Consider the following 26,619-nt stretch of genomic DNA (forward strand, 5'->3'; position numbering starts at 1 on the left):
AAACCATGTGATAAGTACTATGCTAATGGTTCCTAACCCAAAGATATTAACACACAGTTCCATTTCTCAATGGTCTTAGAGATTGCTGTACTTGTATTTTAAATCTCAATGATCTGTTTTTACTTTTTTTTTAAACATGATGTCAAAGGCAATAACCGTGATATTCATCATTTAATCCCCAGCCCCTATGTCTCAGAGTAGATGCTTGCTATGTGAATTTGAATAAATAAATACCTTTATCTCCATTGGGTAATTCACCCAAATCCTATCACTTCATTATTTTATATCACTGAAAATATTTATTATGTATGTGCTATGTGGCAGGCACTCTTTTAGGTTCTGAGGAACAGCAAAAAGCTCCTGCTTTCATGGAGCTTACATCCCAATGGGACATAGTCAATTAATAGGTAAAAATGTAAAATTAGAATTGTAAGCAATATATGGAAAAATGAAGTCAATTTCTCCATATATTGGAAAATATATGGAAAATAAAGAGGTCCTGGAGTGCTAGGCATGCTGGTTTAAGATAAGTTTATTATGAAAAATCTCTCCAAGAAAATTATATTAAAGAAAAGGCCTGAGGATATAGATTCTTGAGTGTTGCAACAGCTTATCCTCATGAACCCCCAGGAAAAGTGTTAAAACACTGATTCCCCGTGTTATTCTTATGTTTTAATTACTTCTAAGAAAGTTTAATTACCTTAAACTATCTGGCACTAGAATTTTTTTCCTCTAACAAAAATCTGCTTTAGCTCTCAGTATGCCATTTTGTAAGATCTTAATCTAGGTAGATAGATAATTATTTTCCAAACAGCATGTTTCAAAATTCTCATCTATACAAATACATTCACCTCAATTCTTTCAAGTAGTTTTCCCAACCCAAGACCATTTAAAATAATATAAATCCCTCACTATACTTCAACTTTGAGCTGAAAACTCACTTTTTCTAGACAGTTTCCAAGCTATACAAAGTTTGTCAGTCTGCTATAATATTGAAACTCTTATAGGGTTTATCTTTTAGTTCCTTCACTTCCAGGAATACCATGCCTCCTTTTCACAACTGTTTTATAAGTTTGCCCTGTCTTAGTCCACTTGGGCTGCTATAACCAAATACCATAGACTAGGTGGTATATAAACAACAAATTTATTTCTCACAGTCAGGGAGACTTCAGAGTCCAAGTCCAGGGCACTAGCAGATTAAGTGTCTGATAAAATAGGCCCTGCTTCCTAATTCATAGATAACTGCCTTCTCACTATTTGCTCACAGGGTGGAAGGGTGGGGAGCTTTCTGGAATCTCTTTCATAAGGATACTAATCCCAATCATGAGTTCTCATCCTTCATGGCCTAGTCATCCCCCAAAGCCTTCACCTTCAGATGCCCTCACATTGGGAATTAGGATTTAAACATTCAGTCTAGCCCTGGCTGGTGTTGAACTAACCACTGAGCAGTGGTTAGAGCATGGGTCCCTCACACCGAAGGGTCGAGGGTTCAATTCCAGGTCAAGGGCACGTACCTAAGTTCCAGGTTCGATACCTGGCCCCAATCCAGAAGTGTGAGGAGGGCAACCAATCGATGTGTCTCTCTCATATCAATGTTTCTCTCCATGCCCCTCCTCTTTTCCACTGTCTCTGAAAATCAATGGAAAAAATATCCTTGGGTGAGGATTGACAAAAAACAAACAAAAACATTCCGTCTATAGCACCTTATATATTCTTTTTTTTCTTTTAATATGTTTTTATTGATTTCAGAGAGAGGGAGAGAGAGAGAGAGAAACATCAATGATGAGAGAGAATCATTGGATGCCTCCTGCACGCCCCCCACTGGGGATCGAGCTCACAACCCGGGCATGTGCCCTGACATGGAACTGGGATCTCCTGGATCATGGACAGATGCTCAATGGCTGAGCCAAACCAGCTCAGCTCACCCTATATATTCTTAATCAGAATATATTTCTAGCTTTTTCAGGCCTGAAGTCATACTATATACACTTTTCACTTTCACTATCCAGTGGTGCATATATAGATAATCAATATACATTAAAAAAATGAAAATTATGGCAAACTGTAAGGCTACCAAATTAGTCATTTTATCTGAGGAATAAATACCAGGTGCACTTTGAAAAAATTGTCTTAATCTCCATGTTAAATTCTAGTATGTCTTTGGATATATATAATATTAGAGAAAGATGTATAAGACTTAGCAATTTTTTTTCCTTAAAACCTATACATTTAGGTATAGTATTTAAATTTTTATATTTTGATTCTTTAAAATAGCTCATTTTATCTCTCATACTATTTCAAATACAGCAGACTGTGCACTGTTTTTTAGATTTAAAGTTAAAGATTAACTTAAATTTATAATTGATAACAGTTTTTTATATTAGAATTATTTATTTATTTATTTAAAATTTATCTTTATTGTTGAGAGTATTATAGGTGTCCCATTTTTCCCCCAAAATGACCCCCTCCACTTCCCTCTCAATCCCTCCCCAAGCCTTCACCCCATTATTGACTGTGTCCATGGGTTATGCATATATGCATATAACTTCTTTGGTTAATCTCTTTCCACCCTCCACCCCCCTTCCCTCTTTCCTCTGAAATATGATCATCTGTTACATGAATCAATGTCTCTGGATCTATTTAGTTCATCAGATTCTTTTGTTCATTAGCTTCTTCTTAAAGAAGACCCTTCAACTTTTCTTATAGTGCTGGTTTGGTGGTGATGAACTCCTTTAGCTTTTTCTTATCTGTGAAGCTCTTTATTTGACCTTCAATTCTAAATGATAGCTTTGCTGGGTAGAGCAATCTTGGTTATAGTTCCATGTTTTTCATCACTTTGAATATTTCTTACCACTCCCTTCTGGCCTGCAAAGTTTCTGTTGAGAAATCAGCGGACAGTGGTATGGGTGCGCCCTTGTAGGTAACTAACTGCTTTTCTCTTGCTGCTTTTAACATTCTCTCTTTGTCTTTAACCTTTGGCATTTTAATTATGATGTGTCTTGCTGTGGGCCTCTTTGGGTTCCTCTTGTTTGGGACCCTCTGTGCTTCCTGGTCTTATAAGTCTATTTCTTTCCCCAGGTAGGGGAAGTTTTCTGTAATTATTTTTTCAAATAGGTTTTCAATTTCTTGGTCTCTTCCTTCTCCTAAATGTTGGGTCTCTTGAGGTTGTCCCAGAGGCTCCTTATACTATCTTCATATTTCTGGATTCTTTTTTCTTTTTGCTCTTCTGGTTGGGTGTTTTTGTTTCCTCATGTTCCAAGTTATCAATTTGATTCTCAGCATCCTTTACTCTACTGTTGATTCCTTGTAAATTATTCATTTCAGTTTATGTAGCCTTCATTTCAAATTGGTACTTTATTATGTTATCGATTTTCTCAGTTATTTTCATAATAATATGCTTGAACATCCTTATAAACAAAATTCTGAACTCTGAATCTGTTAGTTTGCTTGGATCTATTTTATTTAGTTCCTCTTCTAGAGATTTCTTCTGTTCTTTCCTTTTTGTCATGCTTTTTGCCTCCACATTTTGGCTGCTTCCAGGTGTTTGTTTCTATGTATTAGGTAGAGCTGCTATGTCTCCTGGAATTTGTAGAGTGCCTTTGTGTAGTCGGTGTCCTGTAGGGTCCAGTGGCTCAGCCTCCCCAGTCACCTGAGCTGGGCCTTCTAGGTGCTCCCCTGTGTGGGCTGTGTGCACTGTCCTGTTGTAGTTGAGCCTTAGTTGCTGTTGGTGTCCGTGGGAGGAATTGACCCCCAATCAGCCGTGAGGACCAGCTGCAACTACAGCCAAAGAGCTGCTGTGCTGGAGACACCCCTCTGGAGCAGGATTTACTTCAGTGGAGCTTTGGTGTTCACCAAGTGCGCCCCTTGAGTGTGTCACTCGTGGATGTGGTGGGGTTGTAATCCAGCATGGCCGAGTCTGACCACCAGGTGCACAGTCTCTGGGGCCTCCCCGGAGGTGCAAAGTCAGCCTCTGCCTGTGCCAGTGCCTTGCCCAGGGCCACCCAGCATGATCCACACAGCAAACCGTAGTTGGCTGCTACTTGTGCTGGGCTTGGAGGTGCCCAGGAGAGGCCAAGCTATGAGCCAATGCAGCTGCCGCTAGTGCCAGGCCTGGGGCCACTTATCAAGCTGCATGGGGCAGCTGCTGCTTGTTTGAGAGATTTTAGGAAAGTCCTAAGCATGAGGCTCTAGAGGCCACTTGCACAGAAAAGCCCCTGGAAATGGCCTGGACAAGCCTGCGGGCGGGGAGGGGCGGGGCCTCCGGGAATCACGGGGCGGGGCCAAAGGTGCGAGTCAGGTGCTGGCGATTCAAACATGGCGCCTGCCTGCCGGCTGTGTGCGGAGACTCTCCAAAGGAGCCACGGCCTCTGCCAGCCCTTCTGCCTGGGAGGAAGCCGCCCCTCCACCTCTCGCCCGGATCTCAGGCAGGTTAGTTCCTCCCCGAGTGTCCCGGGTCCTTTCAGGCTGCTGCCCGGCGCTGGGCTCAGAGGGAGCGTCCGAGTGAGTCTGTGCCGGGCCCTTTGAGAGGAGTTGCTGGGGCTCCCGCAGCCTCCGTGACCCTCAGGGACAGTCCCCGCTGGTTTCACAGCCAGGAGTTGTGGGGACGTCTCTTCCCAGCCTGGAGCCCTGGGCTGGGGGCCTGCTGTGGGGCTGGGACCCCTCACTCCTCTGGGAAACCTCCACCGCCGAGATGCCCTCCCGGGTTTAAACCGCGGCACCGGGTGTGGGCCCATGGCCTGGTCTCCAATCCAGTCCTGATCCGCCCGCGTCTCCGCCCCTCCTCCCGGTCTCGGTGCTTCTTCAGCTCCCTGGCTGTGGGGCTTCTGTTCAGCCAGATCTCAGGAGGCTCTGAGTGATGGTGGTTCTGGATTTTAGTTGTAATTTTGATGTGGTTGAGAGAGGCAGCAGGTGCAGCTGTTACCTACGCCGCCTTCTTGTTTCCTCTCTATATTGGAATTTTTTAAATGTTAAAATTAGTCTGTGAACTAACAATCCCTCTAAAGAACTTAGAATAATATAATTTTGTCAACATACACATTTTGTTTATTTGTGTGGATTTCTTTGCTCTTTTTGTTTATTTATTTTTACAAAAGAAATGTCAACTAACATGACATTTTATAAACCCCGAAGCTCTGCATGCTAAAACTTAAGAGGAGTTGGTAGAATTTGCAGTTAAAAACTGCAGGCTTTGTACATAAGAACATAAATTTTAAAACCTATTCCCACAACTGCAATGAAGAAATTTTATAGTCTGCCATCATTGGTGACTCACAAGTTTTGTTTTATAACTTTTGAGAATCATTCATTTGAAAGGCCTTGTCTCAAGAGATTTATCAATCTGAAGACTAAATTGTACAAAGAAAATGCATTTCCCTTTGATTGACAGATGTTTTAATGGATAGATAGCTTTAAAATTTTATTTTTGTACCCTTAAATGTAGCTGAATCTGAAAGTTCAGCAATAAACCTATCTCTACAAAAATTATTGAAATGAAGCCTGATGTTTTGCATTCATTTCACTTAGGACACATGCACCTAAAAATAAAAATTTATTCCAGAGAGTAAACACTACTATGCATTATGATTTTTTTTTATTAAATAGGATATGGAGTGGTCTATCAATCCAACTCATACCAGAGAATATATACTGTCTCTAGCTAATTTGGTCACTCAAGGGAGAGAAACATAGGTCTTTAAAAGTTTTCTAGACTTATCTGGTGGGGCGGAGCTCAGCCATTGAGCATTTACCTAGGATCCAGGCGAGGTTTGATTCCCGGTCAGGGCACATGCCTGCGTTGTGGGTTTGATCCCCAGCTGGGGGCGTGCAGGAGGCAGCCGGTCAATGACTCTCTCGCGACTGATGTTTCTGTCTCTCTCCCCCTCTCCTTTCCTCTCTCTGAAATCAAAAAAGATACATTAAAAGTTTCCCACTTTTGATGGCTAGTTCTGATCACAGAAATGTCAGCCCCTCTTTTGTTTACTTACATGTAACACGGGTTGAGCAATGTTTATTTCATAGTGTTGAACAAAAAATGTATATAAAATGATTTAACATGGTATTTTGTACATAGTGGATGCTCAAAAATTAGGTATTATACAAATGAAATTTCTCACAGACTTATTTAACATTTCCCATAAGGCAGGTGTACTGGCGACAACTTCCCTCAATATTTGTTTGTCTGAGGAAGTCTTTATTTCTTCTTTACTTTTGAAAGATAATTACATAGGGTACAGAATTATATGTTGGTGTGTTTTTTTTCCTCTCAACTATTTATTTCGGTTCATTTCCCTCTTGCTTGCCTGTTTTCTGAGGAGAGTCTGTTGTAATTCTTATCTTTGTTACTCTGTAGGTTGGATGTTTTTTCCTTTGACTTCTTTCAGGATTTTTTTGTCTTTGATTTTTTTTTTTTTTCTTTTTTATAATTTGAAAATGTCATGCCTAGGTATAGGTTTGTTGTTGTTTGGCATTTACCCTGTTTGGTGTTCTTTAAACTTCTTGGATATGTAGGTTGGTATCTGACATTAATTTGGGTAAATTTTCAGTCATTGTTTCCAGCTCAGGCTCTGATGGTGGCTCAGCAGACCAGGCCCTGGTTAACTAGTTTCTCCTGAGGATGGACCTTTTTAAGACAAAGACTGTGCTCTGACCTGTTTCAAAATGACTCCTTTTCTTCTTCCCTTACTGGAAGTACAAGAGGGTTCTTCTTCAGTATTTGCTCTCAGAACCCGGTTGAGCTTCTGGAGATAAATCTCACAAAATTATTGGAGCCCCTATCACTTGGTACCCCTCCTTGGAGTGTTTAACTCTCAGGCATGTCTGCACGGAGCCTCCACGACTTGTCAATGTCAGTTCAGGTTTTTCTCTCCTGGCACTGACTCCCAAGCCATTTCCACTCCCGAGGCCCTGCTCCTTTTTTCTCCTGTTTGTCCCTCTAATTTGGGGGGCAGCAGTTTGCCCTGAGTTCTCTCCTCTCTTGTGGATCCAACAAGAGTTCATTTTTCAGTCTGTTTGGCTTTTTACTTATTGTTAGGATGCATGCATAACTGGAAAGTAGACATCTGAAATTAGTTTTCAATGAAATAAACTTAGAAAATGTTTACAACATATGTACTTAACAAAGCTTTAGTAAGTAGTTTTTCTAATAAATTGGTTTTTAAAAACACTGAGCAGTCATTTTGCAGTATAAGAAATACAAATGATAAATGTATATGAAGTTATTAATTTCATTAGTAATCAAAAAAAGCAAATTAAAGTATGAATAATATATATTTCACCAGCCAATTTCAAAATATTATCCAATGCTTCTGAGGATATGTGAAAACTATCAAACTTACTCTAAAGATATTCTAGTAATTCTGTTTGTAGGAATTATCCTCCCCCCTCCAAAAGTACATAACTAGGAATATCTAAACAAATATGTTCATTTCAACATTGTTTATAAAAGAAAAAAGTAAAAATAACTTCAAAGTATATTTTCAGTGGAATGGTATAAATTGGGATACAATGAAATAATATCAATCATTAGAAGTAAATGAAAAGATAGCTTTTTATACAATATGTTGGATAAAATCTATTTATAAAGCTGTATGTATATTAGAATCAGAATGCAAATGTTAGGAAATGTACACTGAAAATCTATCATGAGTATATTTCTTTTTCCTAAATAAAGTAATATAATATGGTATAATAAAATCATAGTGCTAGAGCCTTCTGTGGAGCATACTGACAGGTGACCAAAGAAATATACACTTTCAAATTGTCTTATCTGTGTTAGAAAATGGAATGTTTTTTATACAGATGGTAATCCCATTTTCTTTTGTCCTACTAGGGAAAGGTGAACATGGGAAACCTTACCCCCTCACTGAAGAAGACCATGATGACTCAGCTTACAGGGAAAATGGTTTCAATATTTTTGTCAGCAACAATATTGCTCTAGAGAGGTCTCTGCCTGATATTCGCCATGCTAAGTGAGTATCAGCCTGCCCATGTGTGGAGTGGTTTACTTTTGCTTGTCTATTTAGTTGTATTATGTTTAATATGTCACTAAAATGTTTGCCCTAATAATTTTATTTAAAAGTTTACATTTCATAATCTTAAATATATTTTATTTAAGTTGGAATAACTTGTAAAATTCCAAAAGAATAATTAGCGACTCTCTAAAACTTAAAACATGTTTTTGTTATTGAGTTGACTATATTATTTCCATTTAAAGTGAATTTTTTTAACATAATACCCATACCGTTACATTTGATTACATAGATTATGAAGTAGACATTTTTTCTGGTGATTAGTACTGTCAGAATGTGTGTATATATATATTCTGACAGTACTTTCTATCAACTTCATTCTCACACCAGCCGCATTCAGTGCCATTATAGGCACATCTTCTACGAAGACTGCCTAAAATAAATGTATCCATAACTCAAAGGTAATGGTAGTTGCTCAATTTTCTGTCACTTTATGAATCGCTTATGGCTTGTCAATTGACAGTGAGTTCAGTTTTTATTGAGTTAAATCTAAATATTATAGTGTAAATGGAAACAACAATAATGTTACATGTAGTTACCTGAAATCCCTCTACTCTCTGCCCATACCTATCTACTCCTAATATTGCTTAATGTACTCTTTTTTCTTAATCTGTTATGGTTTTCTTGATAGCATATATAATGCCAAAAGTATGCCACAAACATAGAATGTGATCAGAATTTGAAGTTATGTACATATACATATTTGAGAAATCTATTTAACTATATGTTTAATTCTCCCCCACCTTACCCTTCCTTTGGCAACACTGTTATGAGAGAAAGAAAATTAGAGAAAATAAAATAAGGGCAACTAATAAAAGTAGGACTAGGAATCTAAATTAAACCAGTAAGTTACAGTAAATAAACTCTTAATTTTGTGCAAGAATGATTAACCTTTGGAAAACATTATGATTTGGGGAACCATTTTTAGTTGCCCTACTGTGCCTCTATAAATTCATTTTAAAATATAAAAGAATTACTGATTTCCCCTCTCAGGTTTTATGTGAACTTGCATTTCCCACTATAGTTAAGCAGAGGGTTAATATGAAGAACAAATCAGTTTTTCCTAAACTGAATGCTTTGTGTATGGGTGTGGGCCTTCCAGCTAGCCAAATTATTCCCAGGCTACCTGAAATTATCTACAGTAATTCCCACTGACCGAGAACATTTCTAGTTATGAGAAATTTTAATACCTAATTGTGCACCATCAAAGATGCATTAAATTGCATTGTTGGCATAATAAATATGCTCAGAGAATAATTTCCATACACCTCCTCTCCCACCCCCACACTTCCAATCTTCAAATGTGTATTCAAGTGGAAAGAATTGAAGATGGAGACAGTGCAGAAAATCACTGAAGTCAAAAGATGGCTGATATTCCCATTCTCCTCAGAGACTGTATTTTTAGTATAACTACCACCTTTTGAGAAAAGATGTTCTTAGGCAATAATGGAAAGTGAAATTTAAAAATGGAAAGAAAAAGACTTTAAAATTTTTAATAGAGTCCCCGAGTTTATAGTATCAGAGGGCGTTACTCTAGATGTTAGGGAATAAAAAATTGGCTAAAATATGTTCTGTGACTATACCGAGGGTGTTGGAACTGGATGGCAACAAGCATTAAGCGTGTGATGCCAGAATGATAGTTCAACCTGGTTAGTCCAGTTTCTGACTCTCAGTGATGCAGGGAGATCCGACATTGCTGGGCAACACAAGGACAGCTGTGTAACATAAGGCACGGAGGCAGAGGTAGATAGATGCCTGATCTCCGCAGGCAAGCAGATTCCAAAGCGAGAAACGACACACTCTTCCATTGTGTGTCTCCTTTTCTCCTGGAAAGAATGTCTGAGAGATGGCGAGAGGCTAGGAGTGTTCATCTAGTGGATGCTCGCCTACATGGGAACGTCGTCAAAAGGAAAGGAGTCTCCTCCCTAGATGACTAGAGATGAATAGTGCATAAGATCTACTTTGTATCTCAGGAGAAAAGGCAGTTTCTCAACACATACAGACTTTCGAGTAAATTTTTTAAAAATTTCAGTGCTTTATAATCTAAACATTTCTACCTTCTGTAAATTATGTTAAATAATAATCCTAAAATTGTTGACTTCCATGACTTGCACTATGGTGCTGAACAAGTTCATCTGTCTTTTTGAATTTTTATTTACCCACTGCAAAATGGGGATATCCACTTTCTTCATGTTTATCTTCATGTGTTGGAGATTATTAAAGTTGAGACCAGACTTACCAGATCAGTTACAGCATATGTTCAGTTATTTCTTTTCCTTCTGTTGATAATCCTTCTGATTTCCTTTCTTTTCCAATTATAGCATGAGGATATAAAATGTAAGGAGATAAACTAAACTTTAATTCTAAATTTCAAATTGTAAAAACAATTACATTTTTGAGTCAGTTTTGACTTTGAAGAAAATAATTGTGTCCAAATTATTTTAACTATGAATTAGTAACTATGTTTAGAATGATATATTTTAAATTTTTAAGAAATACAAAAGTGTTTGTTATTTAACTGTTTTGACTCTTGTCTATTGAATTCTAGGGCACATCCACAGATATCTATAAATGTAACCACCCCAAAAGGTGCTTTTTTCCCTCTATTCTGAAAACTCCACAGAACTTTGGGAGGCACTAGCTTCCTGTCATGTTTTTATTCTGATTTACGTATGAAGTTGATGAAGTATCTTTTTTCACCAAGTTTACAAGTGAATTTTGAAGGAAATTAAGTTAAAATGACTGTCACACTCCAGTCAGGTGTGAATGCCCCCACAGAGGGAAATGGGAACCACTTCCTTTCAATCAAATGCTCTTCCAGCCTAGGGTATGTCTAAATATGACTAAAAAAAAAGAAAAACAGTTACATCATAAGCCACAGATTGGGGGAGGGATCAACAGGAACACAGATAGGAAATAATCTTTCAAAACTGTTGTTCCAGTGAGTACCCTTCAATTGCTTTTACGAGTTAGCTTATGCAAAGTAGTATAAACATCGGGTACATTAGATCTTTCCTTGCCAATTCCGTCTCTAAAATGTAGTGCCACCATGTGTCTCGAGTGCATGCACTTCCCTTATGCTCAGCTATAGCCACTGTCATCTCTTCATTGGAATTTTACAATAACCTCGGAATTGGACCTCACACCCCCTCTTACATTCCGCAGAGTAACTGAGCATTAAGCACTAAGGCAGATCATTATTATTCCCCCATCGAAAACACTTAAAAGACTCCTTGTTGCCCTAAACATAACAGTTCAGAAAACACCAGCCCTGGCCTCCGTACACGGACCCCTGCCTGTCCGGGCGACCCTCCCTGTGCTCAGGGTGCTCGCGCTGCATGGCCCCAGGAACACACAGCTGCACGACGCCACACGCTCGTTTGTTCCTTAGCACAGACATCAAATATCCTGTTACACTGAAGTGTCAGTCATACTGCCGTATGAAATATTAATTTACAAGTAAGTCTCTATGTCCTAGATGATCAAATAAATAGTGATTACCAACCCCTGACACACACTCACACTCAAACACACATATACTCCAAGGTCCAAACTAATTTTTCAGGCCTGTCAAAGCAAAATAAATTACCAGTTACCCCTGCTTTATCAAACCCAACTGACATGGCACGCTTAGAACAGCGAAACAGTGTGACTAAAGCCAGCCATTGGAAACTGAATATGCTGACATTAAAACAATTATGTGAATTGGTGCTTGGAAATGACTTATACAGATAGGCTCTATAGTATGCTTGTCACTAGCCAGATGCCAAGTTGACATTTTATTCTGCTGCTATTGAGAGTGGGGCCAAGAGAACTTTAGATGAAGCGCAATGGTTTTGCAAGAAATCATACAATGAGGAAAAATTAAAATAAAATAAGGAAAATTTTCCCCTTTCTGAACATGAGTGGTTCCCTTGAGAAGATTAAAAAAAAATGGTGTTTTTTTTTTGTTGTTCACTAACTATAATATACTTAGCTATGCTGATCACCTTGTTTAGGTAATCTTTTTAAAACAGACTTCATAGAATTCAACTACAGTGGCTGTTTGCACTGACTACAGTGAACAGGGATCCTCTTGCCAACCAGTGGTGAACAAGCAGAAGAATTAAAAAAAAAAATTATTTGTTGTTTTAGCCCTTGGGGTTTGGCATTGGTTATGAGTAAAACATAACAACTTGACTGATATACTTAATATAAGTAGATACGAAAAAACTCAGTAAAACAAAAAATAAAGCCATACATTAGAAAAGTTAACAAAACAGCCTAAGGATTAAAATATGCAAATACTTTCAACCAAACATTCTACTCAAATCTTGCAATCTAAGAATTTGGACTTTTAAATTGTGGGTTTTGACATTGTATTTAAAACTAAACTTCAGCCTTAGACATTGAGAAAGAATAGGTTAGGTGATGGTAGGAAGAACATGAAGGTCTTAAGGACCACAGTGCAAGTTTACCTAAAGGTCCACAGTCTCATGTGGGCATTATGGCATGAACAATAAAATATCTCTTTTAGAGAAAAAATATAGCACGAATAAGTCTGCTATTTATTTTATATATCTGTAATTAAAATTTATTTTGGCCTATTCTTATTGTTAAAAGAACCACTTATTTTTGTGTGAAACCAATGACATTATAAAGACAAATTAACTGGGAAAGAAAGGACAATTACATATGTTTAAAATAAAAAATGCTGCTAAACTAAATATATTTTAAATCTCTTAATTTATTAAATGCCAGTAGAGAATGTCAGAAAATGTGTATACATTGTTTTGGGAAAACAGAAGACAGAAAAATTTTCTATTGAAGTTTATTTTCATTATTGTGAATGGTTTAGAAGAATGTTTACAGACTAATTTGTGGGTTTTTGTCAGCTTTTATAATGCCCTCGTGATTTGTCATTTCTCTCAAGTAACTTTTTTAAGAATGTAAACTATTTCTTTTGTCTCTCTGGTTCATTTACAATTTGAAGAAGCTTTTTTTTTTTTATCCATTTAGATAAATTGTTGCTTAACAAAGAGATGTCCCCATCTCCGAACCATTCCTGAACTCTAAGTTAATTTTATGCAAATGCTTAGTTTAAAATAATACTGCAATATGAAATGCAATAATTACAGGCATTTTCATTCATATTTCTGTAAACTTAATGTAACAAATGTTTTGATGTGTCTCTATTTTCTCTTTGTAATCGCTACATATCTGTAACCATAAACATATACTATAAATTGTTTTTCATTTTACTTATTTCTTCAACAGAGTTCCATGTAGTTACATTGTCTTCATATTTAACAAATTTTCATTCTCAACCTGACTTGAGATTAAACCTAAAATACACGGTTTGCAGGTTCTTAATAAAGCCCTGGCTGAACATCAATATTTCTAGCAGTGCTGATACGCAGTCATCTGGACCACAACTTCAGGATGCCAGTGGCTGAGTTTGAGAGTAAATTCAACATCCTTTGGAGCAGGTTAAGTGCTAGAGTGAAAAAATATAATTCAATCAGATTCAACACCGACACTATGAGGTTGGTTTTCCTTAGAGTAAAAATCAGATCAACACCCTCATTATTTTTTGCCAGAACTATTACAATTGCTATTCTGCTTATAGTCTCTGCTGCCTTCAATGCACTGCCTGCCCTGCTGCCAGGGGAATATGTAAACGTGGTCCTGTCTTCCTCATCATTGACAATGAGATACTTCACGTCGACTGCAGGCTAAGGTCCAAATTCCTTCGAGTGGCTTTCAAGATCCTACAGGATCTGTTTTCACCATGCAGACTCATCTATCAAGACTTCCCTAATCCTTCCAGACGATGTTAGTCGTACCCCCTTTGGGCTCTCATTGCCTCCCTGCTGCCTCTTACGTCACCTGTCTCATTTGAGTTGGTCATTTTATGTATCTGTCCACTGGTCAGTGAATCCCCAGGGAAGAAACTCTAGTTTATTCTTTATCATGTCCTAAGTGTCTCTGACTTCCCCCCATGCAGTTCCTATCTCTCCTAGTTCCCTACCTCCTTCCATAGGTAAAATAATCACAAAACAACAACATAATCACAACAAAAATTATGATAGTATTTATTAAACCCTCGTTATTATCATATGTAATGCTGTACTAAGTGCTTTGCATGGATTATCTGACTTAATTCTTGTTAACATTATGAAAAGCTAATTTTTCCCCCCACAGCCTTATAGAAGTTAAATCACTTGCCCATGGTCACACAGGTAGTAAGTGGCAAAGCCATTATTTGAACTTGGATAGTTTGATGTATAAAGTATGATTTTGTAATATTTGAGAAATAATTATCACTACAAGATATTAGTGAGTTTTCAATGTGGTCTAATTGGGAAAAAAAAACACACAACACAAATTACAGACATTTATGTAAAGGAGGTAACCCTGCTACGAATAGTCTACTAATTAGGATAAGTCCATTTTTATATGTATATTCTATAATGAAATCCTAATAGTTGTATTTCATAGGCATAGAAAAGACCGAAAAGAGCATCAAAGATAATTAAAAGGTTAAAAGGAAGAATAAAATGAATGTGTGACAATTTAAAACATTAAAAAACATTTAAAAATATCTCCAGGTCTGATACACTGCAAGCTTCATAACTCAACACAAGTAATAATCTTTCTTAATCAATTTTGACCATCACTTTCTACTCAAGAGAGTGTTCTTGCCAAGTGAAGTGTAATCGAAGTGAAGTGTCTGAGATCAGGTGCCCCTAGGAGCAGACCCTGAGATAAAAAATTGACTGCAATAGTTTTGAGGAGGAATCACACACAGCACCTGAGGAGGCAGAATGAAGAAATAAGACAGGAAGGGAAAGGGGCCAATAAAGGTGCATTGTCAGGATGCTGATCCCTGTTGAGCAACTGAGGCTCAACCTTGCTGGGAAACCACAGTGTTATCCCACCGTAGGGCTAATTCTCCAACTATTCTGGACTTGAGTGAATGAATAGTAGAAGGGATACTTTCACATCTCATGTGTGGTAATAATTTAAGTTTACACTGATGGAAATTATTGAAAACATTTTTTATGAGGGAAAGTCTTTTTGCATATGATTACCTAGCATCCTTGTTTCCTGAATGGACAGTTATAGCTGTTAACCACCACATGAAAGTCATAAGCCTACTGATGGCTTATAGCATATTAGTTTAATGCAGTTCTCTTTTAATTAATAATAAGTGATATGTACAATGCCTTATCTTAATGTTTTAAGAAGCGTTGCCTCCTTGAGAATATCAGTTACATTCCCAGAGCATTATCAGGTACAATGCTTTGCAGAAGTTGGTGCAGTGATCCTGATATTGATACAGGAAAGCATAAAGACCCATTATCTTGGGTCGTTCAGTTTGTTGAGAAGAACGGGAGGCTCCACATAATTATGACAGTTGTGCTGAATTTATCGTTATTCCAGATTTGTGCATTATACGTGAAACCATCCATCTCACTGCACTCCCTTGGAAGTAACTAACATCTGTTTCATACATTGCATTTTTATTTTTACCATTTTATGTTATGCCAAACTGAACTTCAGGCTTTTTTCTAGAGTTTAATGCCCATTTCATTGTATCATTTTTGATGGCTTTTCCTACTCTTTTTATTGTATATGAAAACATCAAAATATTTCGTTTGATAAATACTGTTACAAATAAATTCTGAAAGTAAATAATCCATAAGGGACAGGATAAAAATTAAATGTTTATATTTGTCTATTTAAATTATTTGGCTAAAATACTTAATTTCATTTCATCTTCTAAGCTAGTTAAGTCTTTTTGCTTTAATTACATTATATCATATTATTCCAAGCTGTAAGGCAATATCTCTCATTTTAGATCCACAGCAAGATTTAATATATTCTATTGAGATCATAGTACAATGAGGTATTGAAAAGACTGAGTGAAAAAAAATTTTAAGTAATGTTTTGAATATCCCGTTACATTTCTATACATCTTGGTAGAATCAGTGAATACTTTAATATCGTGCTATAATTTGCTTTCTCACCAAGACTAAGTTGTATAGCCAGTGTCCTGGCAAAAGGTGAAGCATTAGATGTTCCTGCATTGAAATAGGAACTGTTTCTAGATTTCTACTCTCTTTTTTGTTTTCAGGTTATCTATATCAGGAAAATCACAGAATTTGATAAATGATTGAAATATTATCCTATTTTAATTTTGAAGTAATTCAAAGATTTCACAAACTTAAATTAATTCATCTCCCTCAATAAAGTTCCGATGACTATGCTCAGGGGGATCCTTTGCAGCTGAGATATCCCTCTGGACTCTCAGCTGCCTCCCGTGGGAGGGGGCCAGCCCTTTGTGTTTCCACCCTTCTGTCTAGTCTTCATGTGGCTTCTTCTGTAAACTCTTGGTCATAAGACTTCTGTTCAATTAGTCTTCACTTGGTTATTCAGGTTGATTGATCTGTATTTCAGTTGTAATTCCACTTTGGTCCTGGGAGGAGGCGAGCATAACTTCCACCTACTCTGCCGCTACCTTGGATCTCCTCTCTTGCTTTGCATCTTAATGCAATCTAATTATGTGGTTGTATCAGCATATGGTAATTGAAGATGAAATCTTCATCTATGTCACTTTAAAACTGTGCTTTCCTCCCTCGACCCTGATATACTACCCAGCCATTGAAACATACCTCAGTCAAAACTGATTAAGCATCGTTATTAAAGAAGTCGAATTTCCAAAATTTTCTAGGAAACCCATCTAAACATTAACCATACACTCAATGGAAACAATTTTAATGCACACAATTTACCCTTATTGTTATTAGATAGCAATAGGAAAATTTCAAGTTCACAGGAACACATTTTAACACAATTCTCACCTAGTATTTGAGGATACAAAAGAGGACAACAATTACTTTGTGAAGAATGAATGTGAAAAGGGATTCCGAAAGGGCTCCATGAATAAAATAAGTAGGGCAACTATTATGATGTCATACCCCTGGCTGGAATAGCATTAGACAAAGGCTAGTTTTCAAACCTGTCTGACACCATAACGCGTAAATAGCAATACAATACATGCTGTAGTTTTGCAGTTGACCTAGCTTTATTCTTCCTTTATTATCTCCAGTTGTAAGCACAAGATGTACCTGGAAATACTGCCAAACACCAGCATCATCATCCCATTTCACAACGAAGGTTGGACTTCACTCCTGCGTACCATACACAGTATAATTAACCGAACCCCGAAGAGTCTGATAGCAGAAATCATTCTAGTAGATGACTTCAGTGATAGAGGTAAGATACAGTTAATAATATTTCATCTGATTCTGTTGTCACCTACACAAACATTACAGGCTTAAGAAAGGCAGAAGGTTATTGTGATATTTCTTTCTGATTCCACCTGAAAGATGAATATGAAGTTTCGTCTACGTTGTGATTTCATAAAATGTTGGCCAGATGCAGAGGAAACCGAATGAGAAGTTACTGGTGTCATTTGGGGAACTATAAGAAATTTGCATTACATTCCTATTGTAAATTAGACAGGTGTTGGCAAATGTCTCAAATTCTACTTTCAGCTTCAGGACAAACACTGCAAAATATGTCATCGTAAGTACTTATGAATAGAGAAATATTCTAGTCGAGCTATAAAGTCTGTTTCTGTTTCTGAAGAGTATCTACTCTATTATTTGCAAGCGTGATACATTCTCCAGGCTGTGCTTATGTTACTTCATAAATACTAAAAATCACAATAAAACACAAGTATTTTACTTGGCAATTCCAGCTATTTTATCATATCTGAACAATAATAGAAAAATCTGGTGTAACAGTATATTAGAAAATTTGACATAAGCTCTAATGATCTAGCATTCTGATAAACAATTGGTTTTATAAGACAAGGGGATAAAATATAGAAAGTTTCCTGAGATTAGGACTTCATTAATTATATTTGGTCTAAATGTGGGAATTGTGGATGCTGCAGGGAAGATAAATTTTCTCTTTCTGCTGTGAGTGGAGAGGAGGAAACCTTTTCTAATGATATTCATCTATTTTGGGATATAATTTTCTACCTTATATTTCATTGCATGAAGGAGCTCTGCTTAACAAGGCTGTAGATCTGTAAGAAAGAATGGCAGTAAAATAGTCTGATTACAGATTCTTATGCCTCACAAGAGAATACATCTTGAAATCATATGGGTTAATTGAAGTTTTGGAAATTTCATTTGCAGCAAAAACGTCATTTTCTTCATAGTATTAAAAAATTCTGAAAAAGTGAAACTGCTTAGTGTGTTAGTTTTCAGGTTTCTTTAGGAGAGTTCTAGTCTTCAGTGATTCACTTCAAATTCTGATTCAGGATCTGCCTAATATTAGTATGTGTTGAAGTTTATATGACAAAAATAAGTTTGTCTAACATCATTCCATTAAAATAGTAAACTGCCAACTTGGTGATTTAAGTTCATTTCAAAACCATTGTTGACTTGCATGGCTTTGAAAAATGTGTATTCAATACTATTTAAGAATATAGGCCAATATCTAAAATTGAAATTTGTTATTTAAATTTTTTTTATGTAATACATTGATTTCTTTTTTCCTCTAATTGAGGCTTTTTAGTTCAAAGTAGTTATTATTACTTCAGACTAAAAAGTGTCATTTAATCTGATAAAGCTAAAACTTGCTTTTATATTAAAGAACGAACAGGGAATAGAAATCTCTCAGGCTGCAAATCACCAAATCTCTGCTCTTTTTTGGTTGACTGAGAGAAATCAGACGGTGTATCTGTGGAGAATTTTCTGCATAATTAACTTTGTCTTGGTAAACTATTTATTACAGCACAATTTTGACCTGGGGGTAATATAGTAGGAAACACTTGGTAGCAGAAAATTGTGGTTTGTACAACTTTTTTTTTTTTTTAATATATCTTTATTGATCTCAGAGAGAGGAAGGTGGGGGGAGAGGGAGAGGTAGAAACATCAATGATGAGAGAGTCATTGATCAGCTGCCTCCTGTATATCCCCCTACTGGGGATCAAGCCCACAACCCTGCATGTGCCCTGACCGGGAATCAAACCTTGATCTCCTGAATCCTAGGTTGATGCTCAACCACTGAGCCACGCCCGGCTGGGCTTTACATTTTTTTGCTGAATATTCCTCAGAGGTATTTTTTGATTGAAAGTCTTTAAAGTGGTAGAAAATAGTGGCATCTACATTTGTCTTGACTGCAAATTACTGTCATCTTTGGTACAGTAGTCACTCTGATGGATTATCCTTATGCATATAATGTTACCTGGGAGGAAACTAGGGAGGTCAATATAATTAGTGGTAGTAAAGTTGGACAACAGAAAAAGGTTGATTTGGGATAGTTATGGTGATTTTTTACTTTCCTATTAGACATTTTTAAGAATAATAGTAATAATTTTAATGCTTTGGTAAATCTTAGATATTCTAATCCTATGAACTCTCAAGTTGAAAGTATTGCTTTATGATCATTAAATTTTCAAAAGGTTATGTTTTTTGAGTATTGAATTTCATTATATGAATGTATCAATATGTGCAACAGTAAATTTTGAAATTCTTGATGAAAGTACTTTTGTTATCTTTTAGAATGCATTGAATTCCAAAGTTGCATAAAGTAGTAAAGAATCTTCTTCCAAATCTGTATCTCATCTGACAAAATCTCATCTGATTAAATATTAGGATTTAGGTGGACCTAAGAGATATCACCCCTGCTTTTTGAATAATGGGAAATGTAAAACATTAATATAAACACAGTTTAGAATCTCATCACCAACTCTTAATTGTATGACACTGGATAAATTAACTTCCATACATCTTAGATTTTTTTTTTTTTTTTTATCAACATGGGGATAACTAACTCCTTAGTTATTTAACTCCTCATAGAGAGGTTATGATGGAAAGCTACCTTGCTAGTTGAGTGAATTGTCCATTACTGATTTCTACTCACAAAATACTCCCCTACTGCTATAATATAGATAATCTCCATACAGAGATGCTCTCCAAGTAATCAAATCTAGTCTACAAGAATTTATTTACCTATCTCTCTCTCTTTCTATTTATCCATCTAACTCCCTGTTATCTCCAGATGCAGCAAAAGTTAGAGGGCATGTGAAGACAAATTCATAACATGTTGGAAAAATAAGAACTGCATTAACATTTTAAATATCTCTAAATTTAGCAGTAAGTAGATAGTTTACTATACATATTGAAGAAAAATTAAATTCTAGACATTCATCAAAATGAGGATATATGGAGTATGTTAGCCACCTAAAATTATATGAGTGGTCTTTTATGAGTATTTATCAAAATTCCTTTCAAGATTATTTTCACTATTAGACCAGAAGGAAGCTCTCCTACGACATCTCTTGTTTACAGGGTCTCTAAGGGAGAGAACTTGTTTCAGCTCCTTTTAATTTTGATGTTATCTATAGCCATGATGTTAAAAGCTATTATACTTTATATTATGAAGTATGTTTATAGTCTTTTTTTTTAAACCCAGAAATCATAAGCCTGTATTATATAGACTCTTTTTCACCAATTCTTTAAAAATAAAATTAAATAGGCTAGACAAATTTTAAAATTGAAAGAAAATAGAGTGTTTTGGGCTTTTGGGGGGAATTATTTATGAAATGTTACACTTTATATTTATTTTTATAAATATATTCCAATTTCAAGTCTACCCAGTGTGATTCATAGCATCTTTGCACTATAGCTCTTCTGGACATTCTGCAGTGTCCTTTGTCTAAGGACAATACAATTTTGACAAGACTTAATCAGATATTGCAGCTTTATAGTTTATGTCCTCCAGGTCAATAGATTATCTATACATGAAAAAAAAAAAAAACCACAAAAAATGGAAAGCCAATATATTAGCTATGTTAATAACACAAGGCACAAGGTTAATATCACTTGGAATTGCTAGTTCCAAAAATGTAAGCAGTATAGTGACTGAAAAATTTGGTTTCATAGCAATAGAGAAAGAAAATACTACAATAATTTGTAATTATTGAATAATTGTGAACATTGCATAGTGATTTTTAGAGATCTGCTTGAATAGATTTGACCCAGTTATCGAAATGCTTAAAAAAAAAGCGAGTATCCCATCTAGTAGTTCTCAGTTTATTCTTCCTCGAGCAAGCTTGGTGAACTGAATGTTGTTTTAGCCTCAGAACATAAGCCTACTGTCTATAAAAACATGAAGGTACATGCCTGCAGGTAAGTTTTTAACAACAGTGCTACGTTTTTGCTATCCAAAGCTTACCAAAGTCAGTGAATGTGATTACATTTTTATAGTAAGCTCTCAGAAATACATTTAACAACTTAACTTACAGCCTGTAACAAGGCTTCATGATGACTTTAAAGCAGGACTAATCCTGGGCTTATCTCTAAATTCCAGGCAACCCTAACAGCAGCCACATGAAAAATGTTGAAATGTGTGAAATAAGCTGGGGCTTAACCTCAAAGATAGGATATATTTGAACCTGACAATTCTCTAAACTCGGTTTGCTTAGATGGCTGTGACCTCACGTTGAGGATAGTCACAGGAAAGGTGCTGACACCCTTCCCTAAATGCAAGCATGGAAGTACTGCTGCACACTGGGCACACACTCACACACACACTCACACACACACACACACACACTCACACTCACACACTCACACTCACTCACTATTGCCCCTACTTGTGTCAAGCTTCCTCATCATGAAAAGTAGGTAGTTGAGTATTTGAGCTACACAAAGACCTGTTCTGCTCCAGATATGACATTTTTCACAAGTTTGTAGACATTTACTCTGCTTTATTATGAACTCATTTTATAGCATTTTACATTTAATTTCAGGTTACTGCCATCATTTCCTCCCTTGCCAATTTTCCTTCTTTGTTATACAAATGGCTTTCAAGGATTTGTAGATCTATTTTGCTTTGGAATCATTCAATAATTTTCATGCCAAGTTCATATATATATGCAGTTTCTTTAAAGATCCATGTTACCATAAAAATCATAGACTCTTCACATGGCTGACTGTTTATATAAATTTTTTAAATAGTGGGAATCTTTTAAATCAATTCCCAAATGAACCTGAGTCTTGAGCTTCAGGCTTTATTTTACTCAAATAGTCTTTGAGTATACATTAAAGAAAGTTTCCATAAGCAAACAAATCAGTTAGCACAAGTTTTACAGCTCTTCAGAGTTGGAAGATATCATCAGTGTGAAAAGGTTGTAAAACAGAAGAATGGCAGTGCATTTTTATTTTATCTGATAAAATACTAACACTAAAGTGCATATAAAGATTCTGAGATGACAGTCAACAAAAATGTTTTAGGGCTGGTATTCTATGATACTCCGCTAGACTATGAGACAAGTGATTTTTATGTCTCAGATTTATTGAGAGCTAGTCAACTATAAATGAATCTTGGAGTTGGTGGGATTTCATATTCATATTGTAAATTGTAAAAATAATTGTATTTTAAAATCAAAAGATAATAAATACTAATAAGTAGCATAAACTAAGAAAATAGAGCTGTCTACTTTTCTGTTTAGAAATTCAGCATCATTTGCTAAGGAATTGAAAGAAAGCTTTTCTGAAGATAATTTTGTATATCACGTTGCACAATGATCAAATGGACAGTTTTAATAAAACAGTTGTGCTTAACCAATTAGATTAGCATTTGTGGTTGAAAGGGAGCCTAAGACCTACATCACACTTTCCTAGGGTCATCAATATTAATGTAAAACAATATGTGTTCTCAAGGACACAGGAAAACAAGCCTACTAGCTCCAGGAGTAAGTTTTGGAAGTTATCAAATAAATTCATAAAAAGTCTCTGTGCATTTCTAAAATATGAGTATTAATCATCGGTGACAGAATATGCATTGAGTTGAATCTGTCTTTGAGGAGGATCTGTCTCAGAAGACAAAGCACTTTTGGATTTCTCTCCTCTGTTTTTAAATTAAAATTTTAATCTCACATGATGTCTACTTAAACAAGAAGAATTTATCTGACAATAATCTTGAGAGTTTCGTATCCTCGATGAGCCTTCACTTTTCCTTAGGGTCTGGGGCAGCATTTTGTTATATCTATTTTCCTGTGTAGAGCTAATTTGGATAATCTGTCCAGCTCTCAGGAGTGTTCTGAGGGTTACACACACTTACAGTTCTCAGGATTATTGCTAGAATGCTTTAGTTATTCAAGTAGAAACCTATTTTAGGCAGGTGCTTGTTTACAAAATAGAATGAAGCATCTCAAGATATTCTTAATGAACTGTGTCATGAATTAGCCTTTGTAACATAGGCACTGGTAGGTTCAGAGCACTGCCAGACATTCGTATGGAAAGTATACTCTCCTCCCTTCTAAAGAAAGCAAAAATATATCTAAATTTGATGAAATTAAGTGTTAGCTAAGATTCAGTAGAATTTATTTTTAATTCACAAAGATACATTTATTGCAACTACCAGGCAAGTAGACATTTTTATGAAGCTTGGTTAAAAAAAAACAAAAAAAAACTATTTTAGAATGTTCTAATGTAGAATATGAGTTTGTAGTTTGAGAGAATGAGGGCATCAGAATGAATTGCTTCTAGGCTAATCTTGAACACAAAATAAATATTTTGGAAAATGTGTAATAGAATGAAGAGGCCCAACCTAAACTCCATCATCTAGATAGACTGTATACTAGATATTACATATAATATTAGACCAAATTTCACAGTTGAAAAATTTTGTTATTGCTTTCTTTTGCTTTGACATTTAAAGAATGTTTTGTGTACTTAAAAGAATGCAAAGAATTAAAACATACCATTCCCCTATTGTGAGTTGTCCTTAAAAAATACCCTTATAAAGTAGTTAGTCAATTTGGGGGTTATAAGTATTTATATTTGCTCTATGAGTTACTATTAAAGTTTTTTTCTAATATTTTCATTTTGAAGAGATGGTGACTCGCATCTTCCTGTCATCTTCCTAACTAGCATTCTTGCGCTTCTTTTCTCTGCTTGAATATTAATTTGAATCATGTGAGATTGTCCTTTTTCTTTTGACATTAAATGGCTCACAATATGTGACAATTTCATATATTCATCCTTCATAACAATCTTAAAACTTATTAATCTTTGGATATAGAACAACGATTTAGGTCTAATGTTTTAAATTTGTCCCTTTAAAGATATGGAAGGACAACCCCCTCATCAGGTGGTGGACAAACTGACCTGGCTTTCAAGTTGTTTTTTCTTTTTTTAAAAATATGTTTTTATTGATATTTCAGAGATGAAAGGAAAGGGAGAAAGAGAGATAAAAACGCCAATGATGAGAGAGTCATTGATCAGCTGCCTCCTGCAGGCCCCCGACTGGGGATCGAACCCGCAACTGGGCATGTGCCCTGACCGGGAATCGAACTGTGATCTCCTAGTTCATGGGTCAACTCTCAACCCCTGAGCCACGCCGGCTGGGCTCGAGTTGCTTTTTCTGAAGGAAACTTTCACATGGTGGAATTAATGTGAGTTTGGCAGAGAAGGGGATGCTTCTTTTCAAAGCAAAACTGTTACAGTTCACCAATGCCGCAAAGACATGACTTACTCAAAAAAAATAAATTGTGAAATTTATTTTATGGCAGATTAAATTTCATTTATTTTCCTTGCAGACAGCTGTTTTGAGTACAGTGTCACTTGTATGAAATCATTTTATGGATGTTGGGCTTCAGATCTGGGGGCAGGCATAACTTCCTCAGATAAATAATAAAGGTTATGTTTTATGATTATTCCCCTTGTCAGCAAACCTCAGCTGGGGAGCATTAATAATACAGTGTTTGGTATTGCAAGCAGCTCTTTTTGATGTCTAAATCCCCATCTGATCTTAATTTTTCAAAATGATTGCATTGACACAGGGCAAAAAACACACAAATACTTCCTCCTTTATCGTGAATTATAACACTTAGAAAATTATCAGTCAAGATTTTTGATAAGCTAAGTTTTCAACATCAAATGCTTTTGTGTTTATGAAACATATTTTAAGAAAAATATCCCATTAAAAATTAACAGTTTACATCAACTGAGTAAAAATTCCCCATTAGAATGATGGTATCTTTGAGATGAAGTAATTTATAGATGACATGGTACATTTGCAACCTTTTATAGATGAGTAAATAGAGACTCAGAAAAGTGACTTTCCAGGTCACACACTAGGGCAATTTTACATGCTTAGATAAATGTTAGATTAAAATAAAGTGTACAGTTTTTATCCTTAGGTATGTCTAATTCTAATAATCTGGAACCATTCTGATAGCTATCTTGAATTTAATTAAACTGTACTACAAATATATAGATACTCTAATAATCGAATCTAATTTATTACCCACTTTTTGCCGTAGGATCAGGATTGTAATAGAAACCATCATTTCACTTTGTACACACAAGTATTGGAATGGAGGATTTGTGAGAATTATACTGACTAGAACACACAAATTCCAGTATCTATAATGACCTGCCAGGACTGCAGGGGGCCAGCCAGAGCCTTCCTCCCAGAGAAAACAGTGTTTCTAGCATCCTGAAAGGCTCACAAAGTAACACAATATGTTATAAAACATAGTTGAATATGTTTTATGTAGCTTTATAGGCTGTTGTAAAGTATAATTTATTGAGATAATTGAGTGGATTTTAGGCTAGCCCCATGCAGGTCATCTGATTCTGCCTTTATTCTAGATGCATCATTCCAGAGTTAGGCAGCCTACAAGGATGCTTCATTTCATAGAAAGCAAGCCCCTTTTCAGTTTGCCCAGCGCCATTCTGGTACAAAATGGCCCCAGAAGATGAGAGTCATTCTGGAAGAGAGAGAAGCTGGACTGGAAATAAAGGGGAGAGTGACTGAGCAAACACCCATCATTGGATAGGATACTAGTTTGATACATATCCTTTATTTTTTTTTTTTTATACCTTTTCTCCTAAAACCCAGATAAAGAACTCTATATGGAATAAATATTTACAAACTATTTGAAGTTTCCAAACCACTGCAACATTCTCAGAGAAACTGCAAAAATTATTATTTTATCCATCAATAATTTTCATGAAAGGATGAGGAAGGAAATAACTTCCCAAAACTGGAGTCAGGGAAATAGTGTCTATATATACAAAAAGGCACATTTCAGCTTACAAAGTTTAATGCACTTGTTTTGATATTTGGGGAAAAATTTTAAGTAATTACATCAATGTTTTCTAAGTTATAAAAGAAAATTATTAAGTACTACAAATCAGCACAGGTCTGTTAAATTTTAATAAAACATTATCATACAGAGAGGTATGGCTTGCAAGTTCAGATTCCCTTAGAACTGGGGCTTCCTATCACAGAAGAAGTGATCATGATATAAAATACCATAAGACCCAATGTAAAAAACTGGCCCTGGGATCCCTGGCCACTCCTATAAGCATCTGAGATTATTCCAGATTGCATGGCACCAAGGAGCCCATATGCACACCTACTGACTAAACCACTTTGTCACACTTCTCTATGAAAGGTGACACATGCGTGGGTAGAGGTACCTCTAGTGAAAAAGAATCTAGGCCGAGTCCAAAATATACCCCAACAAGATGACTCTAGTGGTATGGTTAGCTACTGGGAATTCCTATATGTA

At 36.0% G+C, this 26,619-nt stretch overlaps 1 protein-coding gene across 2 annotated transcripts in view; it reads left to right on the forward strand.

Annotated features, from left to right (window-relative positions):
• Positions 1-26,619, forward strand: part of GALNTL6 (polypeptide N-acetylgalactosaminyltransferase like 6) — a 762,501-nt gene that overhangs the window by 296,054 nt on the left and 439,828 nt on the right. For both annotated transcript variants that reach the window (XM_081135404.1, XM_081135405.1), the window contains exons 4-5: positions 7,829-7,967; positions 17,122-17,288. In XM_081135404.1, coding sequence (XP_080991530.1) covers positions 7,829-7,967; positions 17,122-17,288 — 306 coding nt within the window. The remainder of the gene's footprint in view (positions 1-7,828; positions 7,968-17,121; positions 17,289-26,619) is intronic.

The sequence above is a fragment of the Miniopterus schreibersii genome (genome assembly GCF_964146895.1).
Source record: "Miniopterus schreibersii genome assembly, chromosome: 4".
Lineage (NCBI taxonomy): Eukaryota > Metazoa > Chordata > Mammalia > Chiroptera > Miniopteridae > Miniopterus > Miniopterus schreibersii.